Below are 14381 nucleotides of genomic sequence, written 5' to 3'. Positions count from 1 at the left end.
ATATTTTAGTTACAAAAATAGAAGAAGCAAACTGATCAATGAACAATGTTCAGATAGATTTTACAAAAATTTTGAGGAAACGGTTCAGTAAATAAATGAAATTGAATGTAAAAGGTAACGGCTTCTGAACTTGGATTAAGAAAGTCATATTTATTGTTTCAAACAAATAAAAAGACAGATAGTACTTCTATTCCACAACACTTCGATCTTATCATTTGCTTTAGTTCCATTGAGATTTACACACAAAACAGCACACCAATGACACAAGAAAGTATACAGATATAAAGTTGGGAGTCATAATCATAAACACAAAAAATATACCACTTGCAAAAACAATTTGATTTCAGAAGCAACCGAGGAGCTTCTTTGGAGTGGTCCCAGTAGCCCGATATTTTGCAGCTATCTCCTCAGCCTTAAGAACGTCTTCTCCCCGTCTAGCTTCAACCATTGCCCTTTTCTCTTCTGCTTCCTTGTGAACTAGAGCTACCTTATTTTTCATTTTTTCAGCATACTCTGCCTTCTTCCTCTCCAGTTGTTCCTACCAATTATTAATATACTTAAGTTGAATGTAAACTTGAAGCTGCCAGAATCATGTTTGGTTGCTTCCACAAAGTAGATATAAAAATAAAATAAAAATCCAAAGATGTACAACAATACACAAGAGGGGCTAAGTTACCTCAATCTTTTTCAGTTTGGCTTCTAGAGATGCTTTCTTGCTATTTTCCCATGCAGCAACAGCTGAGAGCTTTTTCTGAGCCCTGTTCAACATTTTCAACACAACTCATTCAAAATCAGATCCCAGACGGAAAAGAACTGATTTATATTTTTTGCTTAATCATTGGTTAAAATGTTTAAGTTAAAGGTGACTAGCACTCCCAGCGTAATAATATTGCTGCATACCAGTCCTAGCATTTTTGTTAAAAGAAAGACAAGTTAGGGAAAGCCTTACTTATTCTCTGCTTTTGTTTTTTCACTCTCTTCCCATGCCTTGATAAAAGACTCTCTCTTTTCCTTTTCGACCTCTGCAAGAGCAACATCTGAAAAAGCATAACATGAAACCACATGTTATTCGTTTAGGAACTTCTGTATATTCAATTAAAATTGAAACATTTCACTGCACTCCACAGAAAATTTAGACAAGAAACAAAGCAAAACAATAGTCACTTGGAATAATGGAAAATGTGACAATTTACATCTGCAGCCCTAACTTAGATGCAAGAAAAAGGATTATTGGCTCATTTCTTTTGCTAATTGTCTTGTGATCTCTAATGCAAACATTTGATTGTTCTATGCAACTGTCATGATAAAGAAGATAACAAATAGGTTCTCAGAAGTACTCCCAAACCTTACCTCTATCATGCGATCCAGAAATTTTCTTTTCCCCAGAAATTTTCTTTTTGGCCGAATCTGGAGTTTCTGTCAAAGGCAATATATGGAAATACATAAATCTAGTACTCCGATGAGAAAATACATATGCAACACTAACCATATTATGAAAGAACTAGATTTACATTATTTTTTGACCTAGCAAAGGAAAATGCATGAAAGTGGATGTCCATTTTCGAATTTAGAATGAGTTTTTCCTTTCAGTAACTATTATTGTATGTTTTTATCAGATCTTATGGTATAATGGGTGGCCTTAGTCTTTAAATAACATGCTTAAAGCATGCAAGCTAGCATCATTCAAGGTAGTTTACATGATAAGCCCCTCTTATTGATGACTGAACAGGATAATACCCCTCTAATTGCAAGCTCATGCGAGGCAGGTCTGGTAAAACAACTTCACCTGGTTGTGCACCAGATTCCATTCTTTGGAGGAAAGAAATATAAGTGGCTTCAATATTATGAAAGAACAGTCAAGAGAAATTGTAAACTCCCGTTTCTTCCTACATATGATATGTTGCAAGAAAATGATTTTCCCAGAAACCATAGGATCTCCTTCCAACCTATTGAGGATATGGCTTGTGCTTTGATCCCTTAAAGCAAGGGATACCAATACATGATTTACATGAATATTTACAATACACAATAACTTCTACAATAAAGCAATAGCCATTAGCCAAGTCAAAGTAGGCTAACGTAGGGAAAGGGAAATCTTTTTGCTGTACATTGCAAGTATTTTGTATAGTAGACAGTTAGTAATATGATGAGATTTGTATGCATGCTAAATTTACTAATTACAATAATTATCAAATTTGCATTATGGAAAATCTAGTAAAGTGGAAGTCCAATCGTCAGCAATTAGAAAGGAATCTTAGCTGTTATCAACCCTACCGTCAACATTAATTTTAGATTAAACCCATCATTTTCTCTCCTTTTGGAATCCTATGGTGTAAAGCATAGGGTTAATTTCTTCCATCATCTAATTAAAGCATGCATAGAATACGGTAAGCTTTTCATAAGTTGTTGGTTAAAGTGTCATCAATCATGGAACAAAGTGGACAAGCATCTTGATTTATGCCTAATCCGCTATATATATATATATATATATAATAAAAGTATTCTATGTGCAAAAGTAACGCTTTGATATTAAATTGCAAAAATGATCAACAGAGAAAAAGAAATGATTTTTTCACACAAACCGGAGAGAAGCTGTTTCTCAAAAAGGGGTTCTCAATAATAAAAATTAGACCCAAAAACCTTAATGATTATTATGAGACAAAGGGTACTTAAGAAATTTCAATGGCTACAAATATATTCATGTGTGTTTTTCTATTATTATTAAATTAACGCTTTGATATTAAATTGCAAAAATGATCAACAGAGAAAAAGAAATGATTTTTTCACACAAACCGGAGAGAAGCTGTCTCTCAAAAAGGGATTCTCAATAATAAAAATTAGACCCAAAAACCTTAATGATTATTATGAGACAAAGGGTACTTAAGAAATTTCATTGGCTACAAATATATTCATGTGTCTTTTTCTATTATTATTATTATTAAAATCTTCTTTTTTATATAAAATTAAATCTACAAAAATATTCATTTATATAAAATTAAAGGAAAAAGAAAGAAATCAAATTCAGAAAACACAAAACTAAACATAAATGGATCAAAATTGAGAAAAATAATCCTGAATTGAACACTAAAACTCCATCATTTAATCTCTTTAAATTTTCAAAAAACAGAGTAGGCGCAAATGATCAAAACTATGAGCTTAATATTTTCTATTTATTTTTATGTATAAAAACAATGAAAATTTAAATCTCCATAAGTCAGTTAATTGTATTAAGCTCGTTTGATACAAGCTGTTTGTTTTCTCAGGTCCTGTAAAAGCATTCAATATTAATTTAAAGAATAAATAGTCTAAAATAGCAGCAATTAAAATTATATACTTATGTTCGCAGAGAGAGAGAGAGAGAGCTTACGATCAACTACTGCGAGAGCTTTGGAGTCATCAACAGGCTTCTCTTGATCATGTAATTGAGTAACAGCTTTCTCCTCCGCGACGTCGTTGTTGGGGACAGCCGGAGCCGGAGCTGGAGCAAGAGCTGGAGCTGGAGCTGGGGCCGCTGGCGTCTCAGCTTCTACTTTCTTCACTTGCTCCTCTGCCATTATCGTCTACAGAGACTTCGCGTATACAGCTCACTACGACAAAGCGATTAGCTTCTCAATATTTTCTTTCAATAATGTGCAATATGGCTCTGTTCCCTCAGTGGGGCTCTCTCTAATCTCAACGTAATATAATATATATACAGCGTCTCTCACTCGAAGAGTGTAGCTGAACAATCAAATATGTTTTGTCATGTGAGCTCGATTATTTCGAGTACGCACATGGTCTAATCACCGTTGATCTTGTGTTATCCCGCTGATTTTACGCGGAAAAAAAGCATATCCAACGGTGGATCTTCATTCTTTGGTTTCGTTTCGGAGAGATATTGACATCAAAGCATTGAGCATGGTTGCTTTTTGCCGACCAGTAAAGTCGGGAACGTTCTATTATGCTGCCACGTGTGAGCAGTACTTGAGAAACTGCGGTGTCGGCATGTGCCATACGGGAGCGTTTTAAGACAGAGCCAAAAGAAATAACACGTCAGACTTAAGTTTCGCTTCAATGAGTCGTACCCTTTCAATAAAAATGCTCGCTGGCGACTATCTCATCCTCCCACGCGCTCGCATTACTCGTGCTTTCACGAATTCACTCAGTTGTTTTATCATTGACATCCCTCTTAAAATAAGGATATATAATCTGCCTATCCGTTTATATTAAAAAATTAGGGTAATTTTTGGCCTAACCTCCTCAATGAATTGACATTTTGTACGGTGCATCCAACGAAATTGACTCGTTTCATCGTCCACCCAATTCTATTACTTTTTCAGCTCAGTTTGATGGTGCAGGGTAGACTTGCAATCCCGTGCCTTCAGTTAATTTTAATAAAAATTCTCCTCAATTCTATCTCTTTTTTACTTTGTTTTCTTTTCAATTTTATTTTATGTTTTTAAAATCAAACGCTCTGATTAATGATTCGTGGGTAATTTTACAAATTGGGTTGAAGAATATGGTGGTGGATAAGGATTTTGTGACGATGAAAATGGTTGTGGAAGAGACAAATTTGATTGTGATTCAAATCATAGTGAATTTGTTATGACTTTTTTTAATTTATTTTTATTTTATTCTATATCCAGATTTCTTTGTGGACGAGAATATCTTCCTCTATTAAATTTTTATTTGTGGCCATGTGTTTTATAAATTGATAAGATTTTTCTACGGAAAAACATTAATGTTGACAATGGATTTGTAAGAAGAAGTTTTTTAATTGCAATTAAAATGAAATCTTTTTCCTTTACTTTAAAAAAATAAAGGCATGTGCTATGTAATTAACCTTTTATTTAAGGACATTAGCATAAATCTAAAATGTTGGACTACGCTTTATGTAGTAAAACTTATTTGAATTCAAAGAAAGGGGCATTTTGGTCATTCAAGAAAAAATCAAATGGAGCTGTTGGGAATAACTGAAAAACTAATGAAATTGGATGTGCAGCGGAACACGTCAATCATTTGGGGTAGGTAAAAGATCACCCTTAAAAATTATAATATTACAATTACAAACACTTATATACGTCGATATGTTCTAACATGATTGATTGATTAAAAGGATAAACAATAAAAATAAATCACGCAAGTGATTTTTTACAAATATATTTTTATTTCTATTTGAATTAGTCAATAATAAGTCATTTTTTTCTTTTATTAGTCAAGAATAAGTGAAGTAAAATTTGTTAGTGCCGTAGACACATCGTTAGTTGCTTTGCTAGTTTTTCTACTTTATTATTCTTAGTTTTTCCTTATGGTACGTGGTTGTAATGCAATTTTCCTCATGGTACATAGTTGTAATGCACTTGTACATAAGCACCCTAGGGCACGAATAAAAGACATTGAACAAGTTTGTTCACTCATTATTGAGTTGTAGAAGGCCCAACTCCTCAAAGAGTTAGCAATTATGCTTCGATCTTTTTATTTTCTAAAACAAAGAACTATGTGTAAGAACTTTATAGTTTTAATTACCTAATTACATTATATTACATTAGTTTATACAACATTATTTATATAAAAATATTCATGGCTATATCATTACTTATATTAAAATAGGCTTATATCAGTACCCAAAGGTTTAATTAAATGGTTTTCAAATAGTTTTCTTTGATTGACTACGAATTTGAACTTACGAGATTTGGGAACTAAAAAAATTAATTTAAACTTTATCTATTTGCTCTATATATTTTTTGGGTAAAATTTTTGAACTTACTAAAGTATCTTTTCGTATTACAAACTTATAATATATAAGTAAATTAAAACTTTACAAATTAGGAATATAGACTTGCATCTCAAATGTACGAATCAGGGATGGCAATGGGGAGGGGAGGGGAGGGGACTGATCTCCCCGTACCTATCCCCGATATTTTGCGTATGTCCCCGTCCCCTCCCCTTCCCCGTCAGAATTACTTGAGAGAATCTCCATCCCTTCCCCGAATAATAACAGGGGATCCCCGAAGGTTCCCGATCCCCGAATAACTAATACATTTTTTTTTCAATTTTGAGTTAATCATATTAAAATAAAAAATTCAAATAAAAGTAAAGTTCAAAATATATCTTAAATTAATATCTATTACAAAAGTCACATACATTAAATTAGTAGGTAACGCAACATGCTAGGAATACAAACTTCTTTTACAAACTATCATGAACAAATTAATAGTTTAATACAAAATTGTTACAAATAAAATCGAATTTAGATTCAAAATTAACTTTTTCAATGGTGGCGTGGGCACTTTATAAATGTGGACTATTCCTTTTACAACACAATAGTTAAATCGGAGCAAATCAAAAGTAAATATTAGATTAGATTAGATTAGATTAGATATTAAAATTATGATTCGTTGTGGGCAATTATAACATCTAAAAATAAATAAAAAATAGATTTAAGTTTAAAATATTTAAAGAATATTAAAATTAAAAAAAATGTTTGGCTAATAGAATCTACTCGGTCTTTTTAATGTCCTAAATAAAAATTTAAGACTTTAATTAGTTAATTAGGCCTAAAAGTTTAATAATATAAATATTTTGATATTTTTTATTTTTACCAATATTTATAATTTTATAATTTAAATTTTATAATTTATTTACTAGTAATTTTAAAAAATTAAAATAAAATTAAAAATTAAAATGGGGAAATGGGTAGGGGATGGGGATTCCACCTCATCCCCATCCTCTCCCCGAATAAGAAATTGGATAAAAAATTTTTCCCGTCCCCTCCCTGAATAAGAAATTGGGTATGAAATTATCCTCATACCCTCCCCGAATAGGAAAAATCCCCGAGGGTACCCGTCCCCGTGGGGATTTTTGCCATCCCTATGTACGATGCTAATTAATGATGGTCATGTATTAGGTAATTATTATTTTTTTAATAATTTTATATTTTAACATTAGAGTTAGCGACATGAATTGTGTTGCAAAAAAAAAAGGCATAACTTGAAATGTATGATTTGATAATGACATTAGAAAATTCTGTAAAAAAATTTTGTAGTAATTTATTAATCATGTAACACCAAATAATAAGTAACAATTCAAAAGTTATCAATTTAGGATTATGATACGGAATTTATAAGCTTGAAATTAATCAATACTACAAAAACTTGCATGACTAAATTCAATTGTAGGGGTAGTTGGTCATTTACATGGAGCAGAGACCTATTTATTACAAATGGACAAAGCTACACAGAATATAAAAAGAATTAAATTGGAGGTAACTACACGAGCTTACATGAGCGTGAAATGCTCCATTCCTAGTTTTCGACAGCAGCGTTGTGCTGATTGCAGAACATGTGTGGGGCTTACAGCGTATATAAATTATGTATACGGTTACATTGAATTTGATGGATTGAAAAGTTAATAGATGTTGTGTTGGTTTGTGCTGTTTCGCAACTGTTGAGAATCAATTAAATGTAACTGTCGTTTTGTTAAATTCTCCTGCACCCTTCATTCCACAACCTAATCCAGTGTGGTAGTATCTGTGAATTAATATCTTAATTTTCTTAAATATCTGTAAATGATGAAAAAAAAAAAAGGGATCGTAATTCCATGATTGAGATTTTAATTTAATAAATGTGAAAGGTCGGCTTTACAGGTTAGTTTTTGAATTTCATGATTCCCAAATCGAAAAGGCAAAATCACAGGCGTTGAAGTGGTTTTTGTGTTTGATTAAGATTTGTTATTTGAAGCCAACCTGTTATTTTATTCAGTCAAAAAAATTAAATAAAATTTATTCATTTTTTTTATATCTTACTATCAAACCAATTCATTTGATCCGTTATTATTTTAGATAAAATTTTGAATATAAAACACAAACAATAGTTCGTGAGGATAAAAACCCCAATTATAAATGTAACTCAACGGTAAAAAGGAGGAGGATGAGTGTAATAACCATCTATTAAGAGTTATTTTCATTCATAAAGTGATCGAGATTAGAGCAAAGTAAATAATATCTCTTTGTACTATTAGAATAGGCTTTCAAAATTAAAATGTAACGTAAGATAAGAAAATAATTTTAGTTAAAATAAGTTTTGGTGTTTGACATCATACAATTGCCCAACAAACATCTGTATAATAATAGGGATGGCAATGTGGCAGATATGGGTTGGATCTACTCTACTCCAGATCCAGATCCACAATAAAAATTAAGATCTGTATTTGCTCCATATCTGTCATGAATCCATATTTTTCGCCCCATATTCAAATTCAAAAAAGAAATAAATATATATATCTGCTCCAAATTCGAAAAAAATTAAAATCCAAATCTACTCTAGATCCGTCATGAATTCTAAAACTCATCAATTAAAAAGTAATAATTTTTTAGAATGAAAATTGAAGGCTAAATGTATTGATAACAAATAAATTATATAATTTTTCTCAAAAATATAATAAATATTGTAGCTTATATTTTTACACCGAAATAAACAAATAAGAAAGATAATAAAATATCTTTCAAAAGTAATTGCAGGAGTAACATCAATTTCATATTCTATTGTCTCCATCATTCTAATATCCACAACACACCCACCCTCATTTCTATAATATTAAATAATGATATATAAATTAAATAATGATATATAAATTAAATATGATTTATATTCAATCATTTATTATTTTTATTATGACCATATTTGACTAAATATATGAATAACTATATTCCTTAAAAATTATTTGGTCAATATAATAAAATAAATTGCTAGGTTGTATTACTTGGATTTGAATATTGCATGTACATGCTTTGGGGCTGGCTGACATTTAAATTTACAAAACTAACCTTTAAGTTTTAAGAGTTTAAATGCATTGTAAATACCACTAATATGCTATGAATAAAATTTATTATCATTATAATTCCATAATTGTTAAGAAAATTTTAAAATTAAATTAAAATAAAAGATGAGTGGATATGGATATAGATTTAAATATTAAGATAGATCCAAACATGTTCCAGATCCGTCTTAGATCCACACATTAATATGCAAATCCGATTCAAATCTATTTTAAATCGATCCAAATCTGATCCGATTGGATTTGAATCACGTGAATCTTGGATCAGATCCAATCCATTGTCATCCCTAATAATAACGATATAAATAAAGATTTACGTATAAAAATAAGAAAACGGTAAGAACTAAGAATGAGAAAATTATTAAATATACATGAATGCTAATGGGCTAATCCCAAAGCCGGCCTGTTCGTAAATGGGTTAGACTGATTTGGCCCGTTAATAACCGGACTTGATACATTTGTATAGGGTGTCCGTGCTTGAGCACTGATTAGCTAAGATCCAAATCTTGTGCGTGACCCAATTTTGCTGACGTGTCAGAGATTTTCGATGGTCTACCTCTCGCTGACTCTTGAAGGCACGTGGTGATGGAACATGGATACTGAGTGCTGGGGAGACGAAGTATCGAAGAAGGTTTTGTGGCAATACAAGTCACTGCCGAAGAAGGGGAAGCCTCAAGGACGTGAAGTTACAGTCTTGGCTGCGTTTCTCATCTCCTCTCCTTCTAAAGGTCATTTCCTTTTTCCTTTCTCTCATATTTTATTTTTAATAAAAGAGCCGGCGATTGGTAGTTAATTTGTTTAATTTTAGATTTGGAGGTTGTTGCTCTTGGAACGGGAACAAAATGTATAGGCCGTTCGCTCTTGAGCCCCCATGGTGACATTGTCAATGACTCGCACGCTGAAATCGTCGCCCGTAGAGCTCTACTGAGGTTTATTTTTTTATGTGGGTTTATTTGTATCATTAAATCATTTCTTCAGGAATTGTATCGGATGTCATAAGTGTATAACCCAGTTGAGTTTTTTTTTTTTTTTTTTTTTCATATTATAACAACACAGATTCTTCTATACTGAGGTTTTGAACAAGCAGAAATGCAGTAATGGAATAGAAGGTCTGCGAGATGATGTTTTCAACAACTTTCTTTTCGAATTGGGCCCAACAGGGAAATACAGATTCAGAGAGGGCTGGCAACTTCATCTATACATTTCACAGTTGCCATGTAATGTTTGGTGTTCTTTTTTTTTTCCCCCCTTATTTATTTATTTCTTTGTTTTCGTAATTGTATTTGTTCTTTTGGACTAGTTAATTAATTAATTATATATATATGTATATGTATATCCAAAAGGCTAATGATGTTTTTCTTTGTTTTCTTATAGGTGGGGACGCTTCACTCAGTTCATGTCATTCTGCACCGAGAAATTTCTTCTCAAGAGAAGGCAACTCACTGTCATCTGTGGATGAACTTAATGGTTCCAAAGATGGGATTTGTGAGGCTTCAAATTTAAATAATGGTTGTCATGGAATTTAAATTTTTTTCTCCAGATCATTCTTATGTTAGTTGATTGTTGTCTTCTGAGTAACTTATGTTCTATCTGCTCCACTTCTTCTTTCTTCTTTTTTTTTAATGCTTGCCAATGTTTTAAATTGTACCACTTAAATCTTTATGGCTAATTTTATTTTCTTTCTTATGATGTTTGAATATGTTTTTTATGATAGAGCTTTGGCATTTTTTTTTTTTTTGGGTGTCTACGTTTTATTGTAATAAGATTGACATGAGAGGCTGATTTACTCAAAGAATTTACAAGAGTATATACTTGCAGATGATAGCCTGCAACACATTGGAAGGGTGCAGAGGAAGCCTGGTCGTGGTGATACAACATTGTCAGTTAGCTGCTCAGATAAGATAGCTCGTTGGAATGCTGTTGGAGTTCAAGGTCTGTTTAATTACAATTTATGAGCGTTTCAAAATTTTTACTCCAATCACAGTCAACAAGTAGCATAATTAGTAATTTGTTGTAAAATGGTGCTCCCATATTGCCAAAGCTTCCATGCCTTCTGGCATATGCAGACTAGTTAAGTGCATAACATAAGTCATCTGCCCAATAAGAGTTAATATCTCTACTTAGCTCTAAGTTCGCATACATATGCATTTGAAATATGGCATTCTATGTCTACTACTTCCTTAGACAATGATATTTCAGCTGATGCACATTGTTTCTGCATTGGCTAGAGTTAAATGATGAGGTCATTCTTCCTCTAATTTCAGGAGCTTTGCTTTCCTATTTTCTTCAACCTGTTTACCTCTCTTCCATTACTGTTGGAAGATCCCCTAACACTTCTGAAGATTTTCCCTTGGAGGAGCACTTGAAAAGATCTTTGTATGATCGAATTTTACCATTATCAGAGGAACTATCGAGTCCCTTTCAAGTTAATAAGGTATGTGAAGTGTTGGTGTTTCAATAACTTGGAAAGTGAGCAGGGTAATGACAAAATTCTTCATAATGCCATTGGCAGCCAATTTTTCTGGCGGCATCAGTACCACCGGAGGAGTTTCAGCATTCTGAGACTGCTTCATCCACTTTAACTTGCGGGTATTTTATTGAATTTGATAAAAGTCTTGAAATTATTCTGTTGTGCTTTTTTGTTCAATATTGGTCTATGCTTTGGTTCGCAGGTACTCCATATGTTGGAATAAGTCCGGCCTGCATGAAGTCATTCTTGGAACCACGGGAAGAAAGCAAGGCACCTCTGCTAAAGGAGCTCTTTCTCCATCTACTCAGTCGTCTTTATGCAAGTAAGCTGTGACAGATATATGCTCCGTAGATATTCATATGAGGCAAAATCGTTATCTTAACCATTGCTATTTTTGTCATCCTTAGAAATCGATTGTTGCAGGTTTTTTTGTCTCTGAAGCATGAAAGCAAAATCAGATGCCTAGCTGCTGATATTTCCTATAGAGAACTCAAGGTAGTTTTGATTTTCTGGATTTAAAAATGAATGGCCCCTTTTTTTTTGGTTCATTCGAATTTATTGTTACTTTACACTGTGACATGTTATGAGTTGTAAAATCTCTTTTTCTGCTCTTGTGATTAAAAAGAAGTTGGATGTAGATTGTCGTTTCTATTAATTTGAAATCAAACTTTTTGTTATCTTCGACTGATGGTTGTCACTAGATGTGAAAGGCGGAGTGAGATTCTTATCCTGGAATTCATTTCTATTGCTAAATCTCTAATGCATTAGCCCCTGGCTAATTGTTGTTTATCCTTGGTAATTTCACTGATTTAATAATATATTCTGAAATTGCAAAAATGCTTGTCTGCTAACTAGTAATAGCTTCTGTCTTCTAAGTAGTTTCATATGAAATTTCTTTGCAGGACGGTGCTCAAGCATACAATATAGCCTCAAAAGTTTTTAAAGGAGGACCACCTTTTAATAACTGGCCATTAAAAACCCTTGGGATATGAAGCCTTCTTCCAAGGAGAGAGGTAAACTGAATGGAGTCATTAAACTCTCTTGACATTTGAAAGTGGGAACTAGAAAGGACACGCAGATTAGTACTCGGGTGCATAGCCTGATGTTCTCAAAGAATGATCTAAAGTTAGCAAACACAGACTTCACTTTTATATTTGCTTCTCCTTGTGGTGCAGATGCAGTGAGAATGTTAAGACTTGGAAAGCCTTGATCAGCTTTGAGCAATTTTGTTGACAAGATGAGTAAAGCTGTTGTTAAACAAGTCGTTCAAACCTCGCTATTGTTATGCTTCGTGACTGAAAAAAGAACATATTGGTAAACATGTGTGTTACTGCCTGCCTGCGCATTGCAAGCATGCATGTTCCAGAGACTAATAGAACAGGCAATTCCCATGTGCTTGATCAACAACTGTAATTGCCTAATATTTGGGGCAGAGTCAGGGGGGAATAGACATTTGTGTGTGGCTGCTGACTGGTGAATTACCCCGTGGGTTAAGGCACTTAGTCGCTGTGGGACTTGCAAGTCAAGGGTCCAGCTACGTTGCCTCTGGGGTTTGGTGCCCCATTTTTTTGTCTTTTTCAAATTCACCGTTGGATACAACGCTTGCATAATGGCTTTGATGTGATTTTAGGCTATTAACATTAAAGGCCCCTCTTGTTCATGTAAAATAAGAAAAATTATAAGTTTTATAATTATGACATAAAAGTCCATAATATATATATATATATTTTTACACTATTAAACTAGATTTCCAATTAAATGACTTATTCTTACATGTATTAATATCTATTTAAATTAATAAATTTACTTATTAATTAAAAAATTAACTAATTTATTATATAGTTAAACTATGTATATTATTTACGAACCATAATTAATGATAAATATAATTTTTTTTAATTTAACATAACGGCAACTAGTTTCCTCTCACCGATGTGACTAAGGTTCAAACCCCATAATCTTTTTTATTCCAACACGAGATTTTACTATCTCAAGTAAATGTAATGTACAAAATATGAAAATAAATTTAATTTGATATTCTATGTAGTTAATATTTTTTTTTGGAAACATAAGATTTATTTAACATATTATCAATTATTTAATTATGTAGTAAAAATATGTTAATTTACTAATAATAATAAAGTGTTAGTTTATAAATTTGTAAAATAATTTTTGTTTGTTTGAACAATGAATTTGTATTTTTGGTTGAGTTTTTGTCCTTAAATAAAAGAATAAATTTAATTACACACTTAAATAAATTAATATTTGTTACCCCACCCCAATAGTTTAAATAGTTATTAGTACACGTCTATATGATTGAGATCTTTCATTAACTTAACTAAGAGAAGGGTAAAAAAATTCTAAACAATTACTCTATTTAAAATAATTTAAATATTTCCTTAGTTTTCTTTTATTTAAAATAACTTAAATAATTCAAAAAACTTTTCTTTTAATTTACTAGTGTTTGTATGTATAAAGAGAATAAGTGCTTGAATTCTAAACAAATCATGGCTTTTAGAAGTATTAATGCAATTAAAAATATTTAGGTGCAGGATTAATGTGTGAAAATTTAAAATTTTTTAGTGTTTTTGTTTTTATAACCAATAACAGGACTTCATTATAATTAACCTTGAAAAAGACAAAAGAAAGGGGTATCAAACCCATGTTGCAACGTAGTTTTGCCCGCAAGTCAAAGCTGCTGTCGTTTTTCTTTTTCATGCGTCGACTTGTCATCTCGGCACACGCATGCCATGCGAAATCCTAATCCTGTCGTCTGTAAACCGAATTCCAAAATTTGTGATCATATGCCTAACTTGGGAATTCCGAAATTTATAATTTCATTTTTCTTGGCGAGCAATTAAGAGGCAGGTGGCAAAGACTTAGACAGTTATGCTACAAAATTTCATATGATATGCCTGTTTTGTTTTTGTTCTGTCAAACTATTTGTAAATTTTCGAATAAAATTGCGGGCGATAGATTTTATGATCGTAATGAGTTAAAGAGTTTACCCAAGCGTTACCTTCTACTTTAACCGTCAACATCTTTCTCTCACACGTTTTTTAACTATTGGTAACAAGATCAACTGTGCCCTAAACGT

General features: G+C 32.1%; 2 protein-coding genes across 7 annotated transcripts; one reads left to right on the top strand and one right to left on the bottom strand.

Annotated features, from left to right (window-relative positions):
- Positions 1-108: 108 nt before the first annotated feature.
- LOC18047252 (remorin) lies at positions 109-3703 on the bottom strand. Of its 2 annotated transcripts, XM_006445024.2 has the most exons (5): positions 3368-3703; positions 1351-1416; positions 950-1037; positions 677-758; positions 109-538 (listed from the first exon to the last, which is right to left on the bottom strand). In XM_006445024.2, exons 1-5 carry the CDS (start codon positions 3552-3554, stop codon positions 344-346), a joined length of 618 nt encoding a protein of 205 aa, XP_006445087.1. In that variant the 5' UTR covers positions 3555-3703; the 3' UTR covers positions 109-343. The 2 variants fall into 2 exon arrangements, with proteins under 2 accessions (XP_006445087.1, XP_006445086.1); XM_006445023.2 differs by lacking the exon at positions 1351-1416.
- A 5627-nt stretch (positions 3704-9330) lies between these two features.
- LOC18047251 (tRNA-specific adenosine deaminase 1) lies at positions 9331-12957 on the top strand. 5 transcript variants are annotated; one of them, XM_024188857.1, is made up of 11 exons: positions 9332-9542; positions 9623-9743; positions 9871-10031; positions 10189-10323; positions 10633-10746; positions 11043-11248; positions 11327-11403; positions 11487-11606; positions 11692-11779; positions 12187-12297; positions 12460-12957. In XM_024188857.1, the coding sequence occupies exons 1-10, from the start codon at positions 9407-9409 to the stop codon at positions 12274-12276; spliced, it is 1248 nt and encodes a 415-aa protein (XP_024044625.1). In that variant the 5' UTR covers positions 9332-9406; the 3' UTR covers positions 12277-12297; positions 12460-12957. The 5 variants fall into 5 exon arrangements, 4 of the variants coding, with proteins under 4 accessions (XP_024044625.1, XP_024044624.1, XP_024044626.1 ...); XR_002906517.1 differs by lacking the exon at positions 12460-12957 and having other exon boundaries at positions 9331-9542; positions 11708-11779; positions 12187-12274; XM_024188856.1 differs by having other exon boundaries at positions 12187-12957.
- Positions 12958-14381: the final 1424 nt, after the last annotated feature.

This window comes from Citrus clementina, unplaced genomic scaffold, assembly GCF_000493195.1.
Source record: "Citrus clementina cultivar Clemenules unplaced genomic scaffold, Citrus_clementina_v1.0 scaffold_3, whole genome shotgun sequence".
Lineage (NCBI taxonomy): Eukaryota > Viridiplantae > Streptophyta > Magnoliopsida > Sapindales > Rutaceae > Citrus > Citrus x clementina.
Note: the sequence above shows the minus strand (reverse complement) of the source record. Positions and strands in the feature narration are given on the sequence as shown.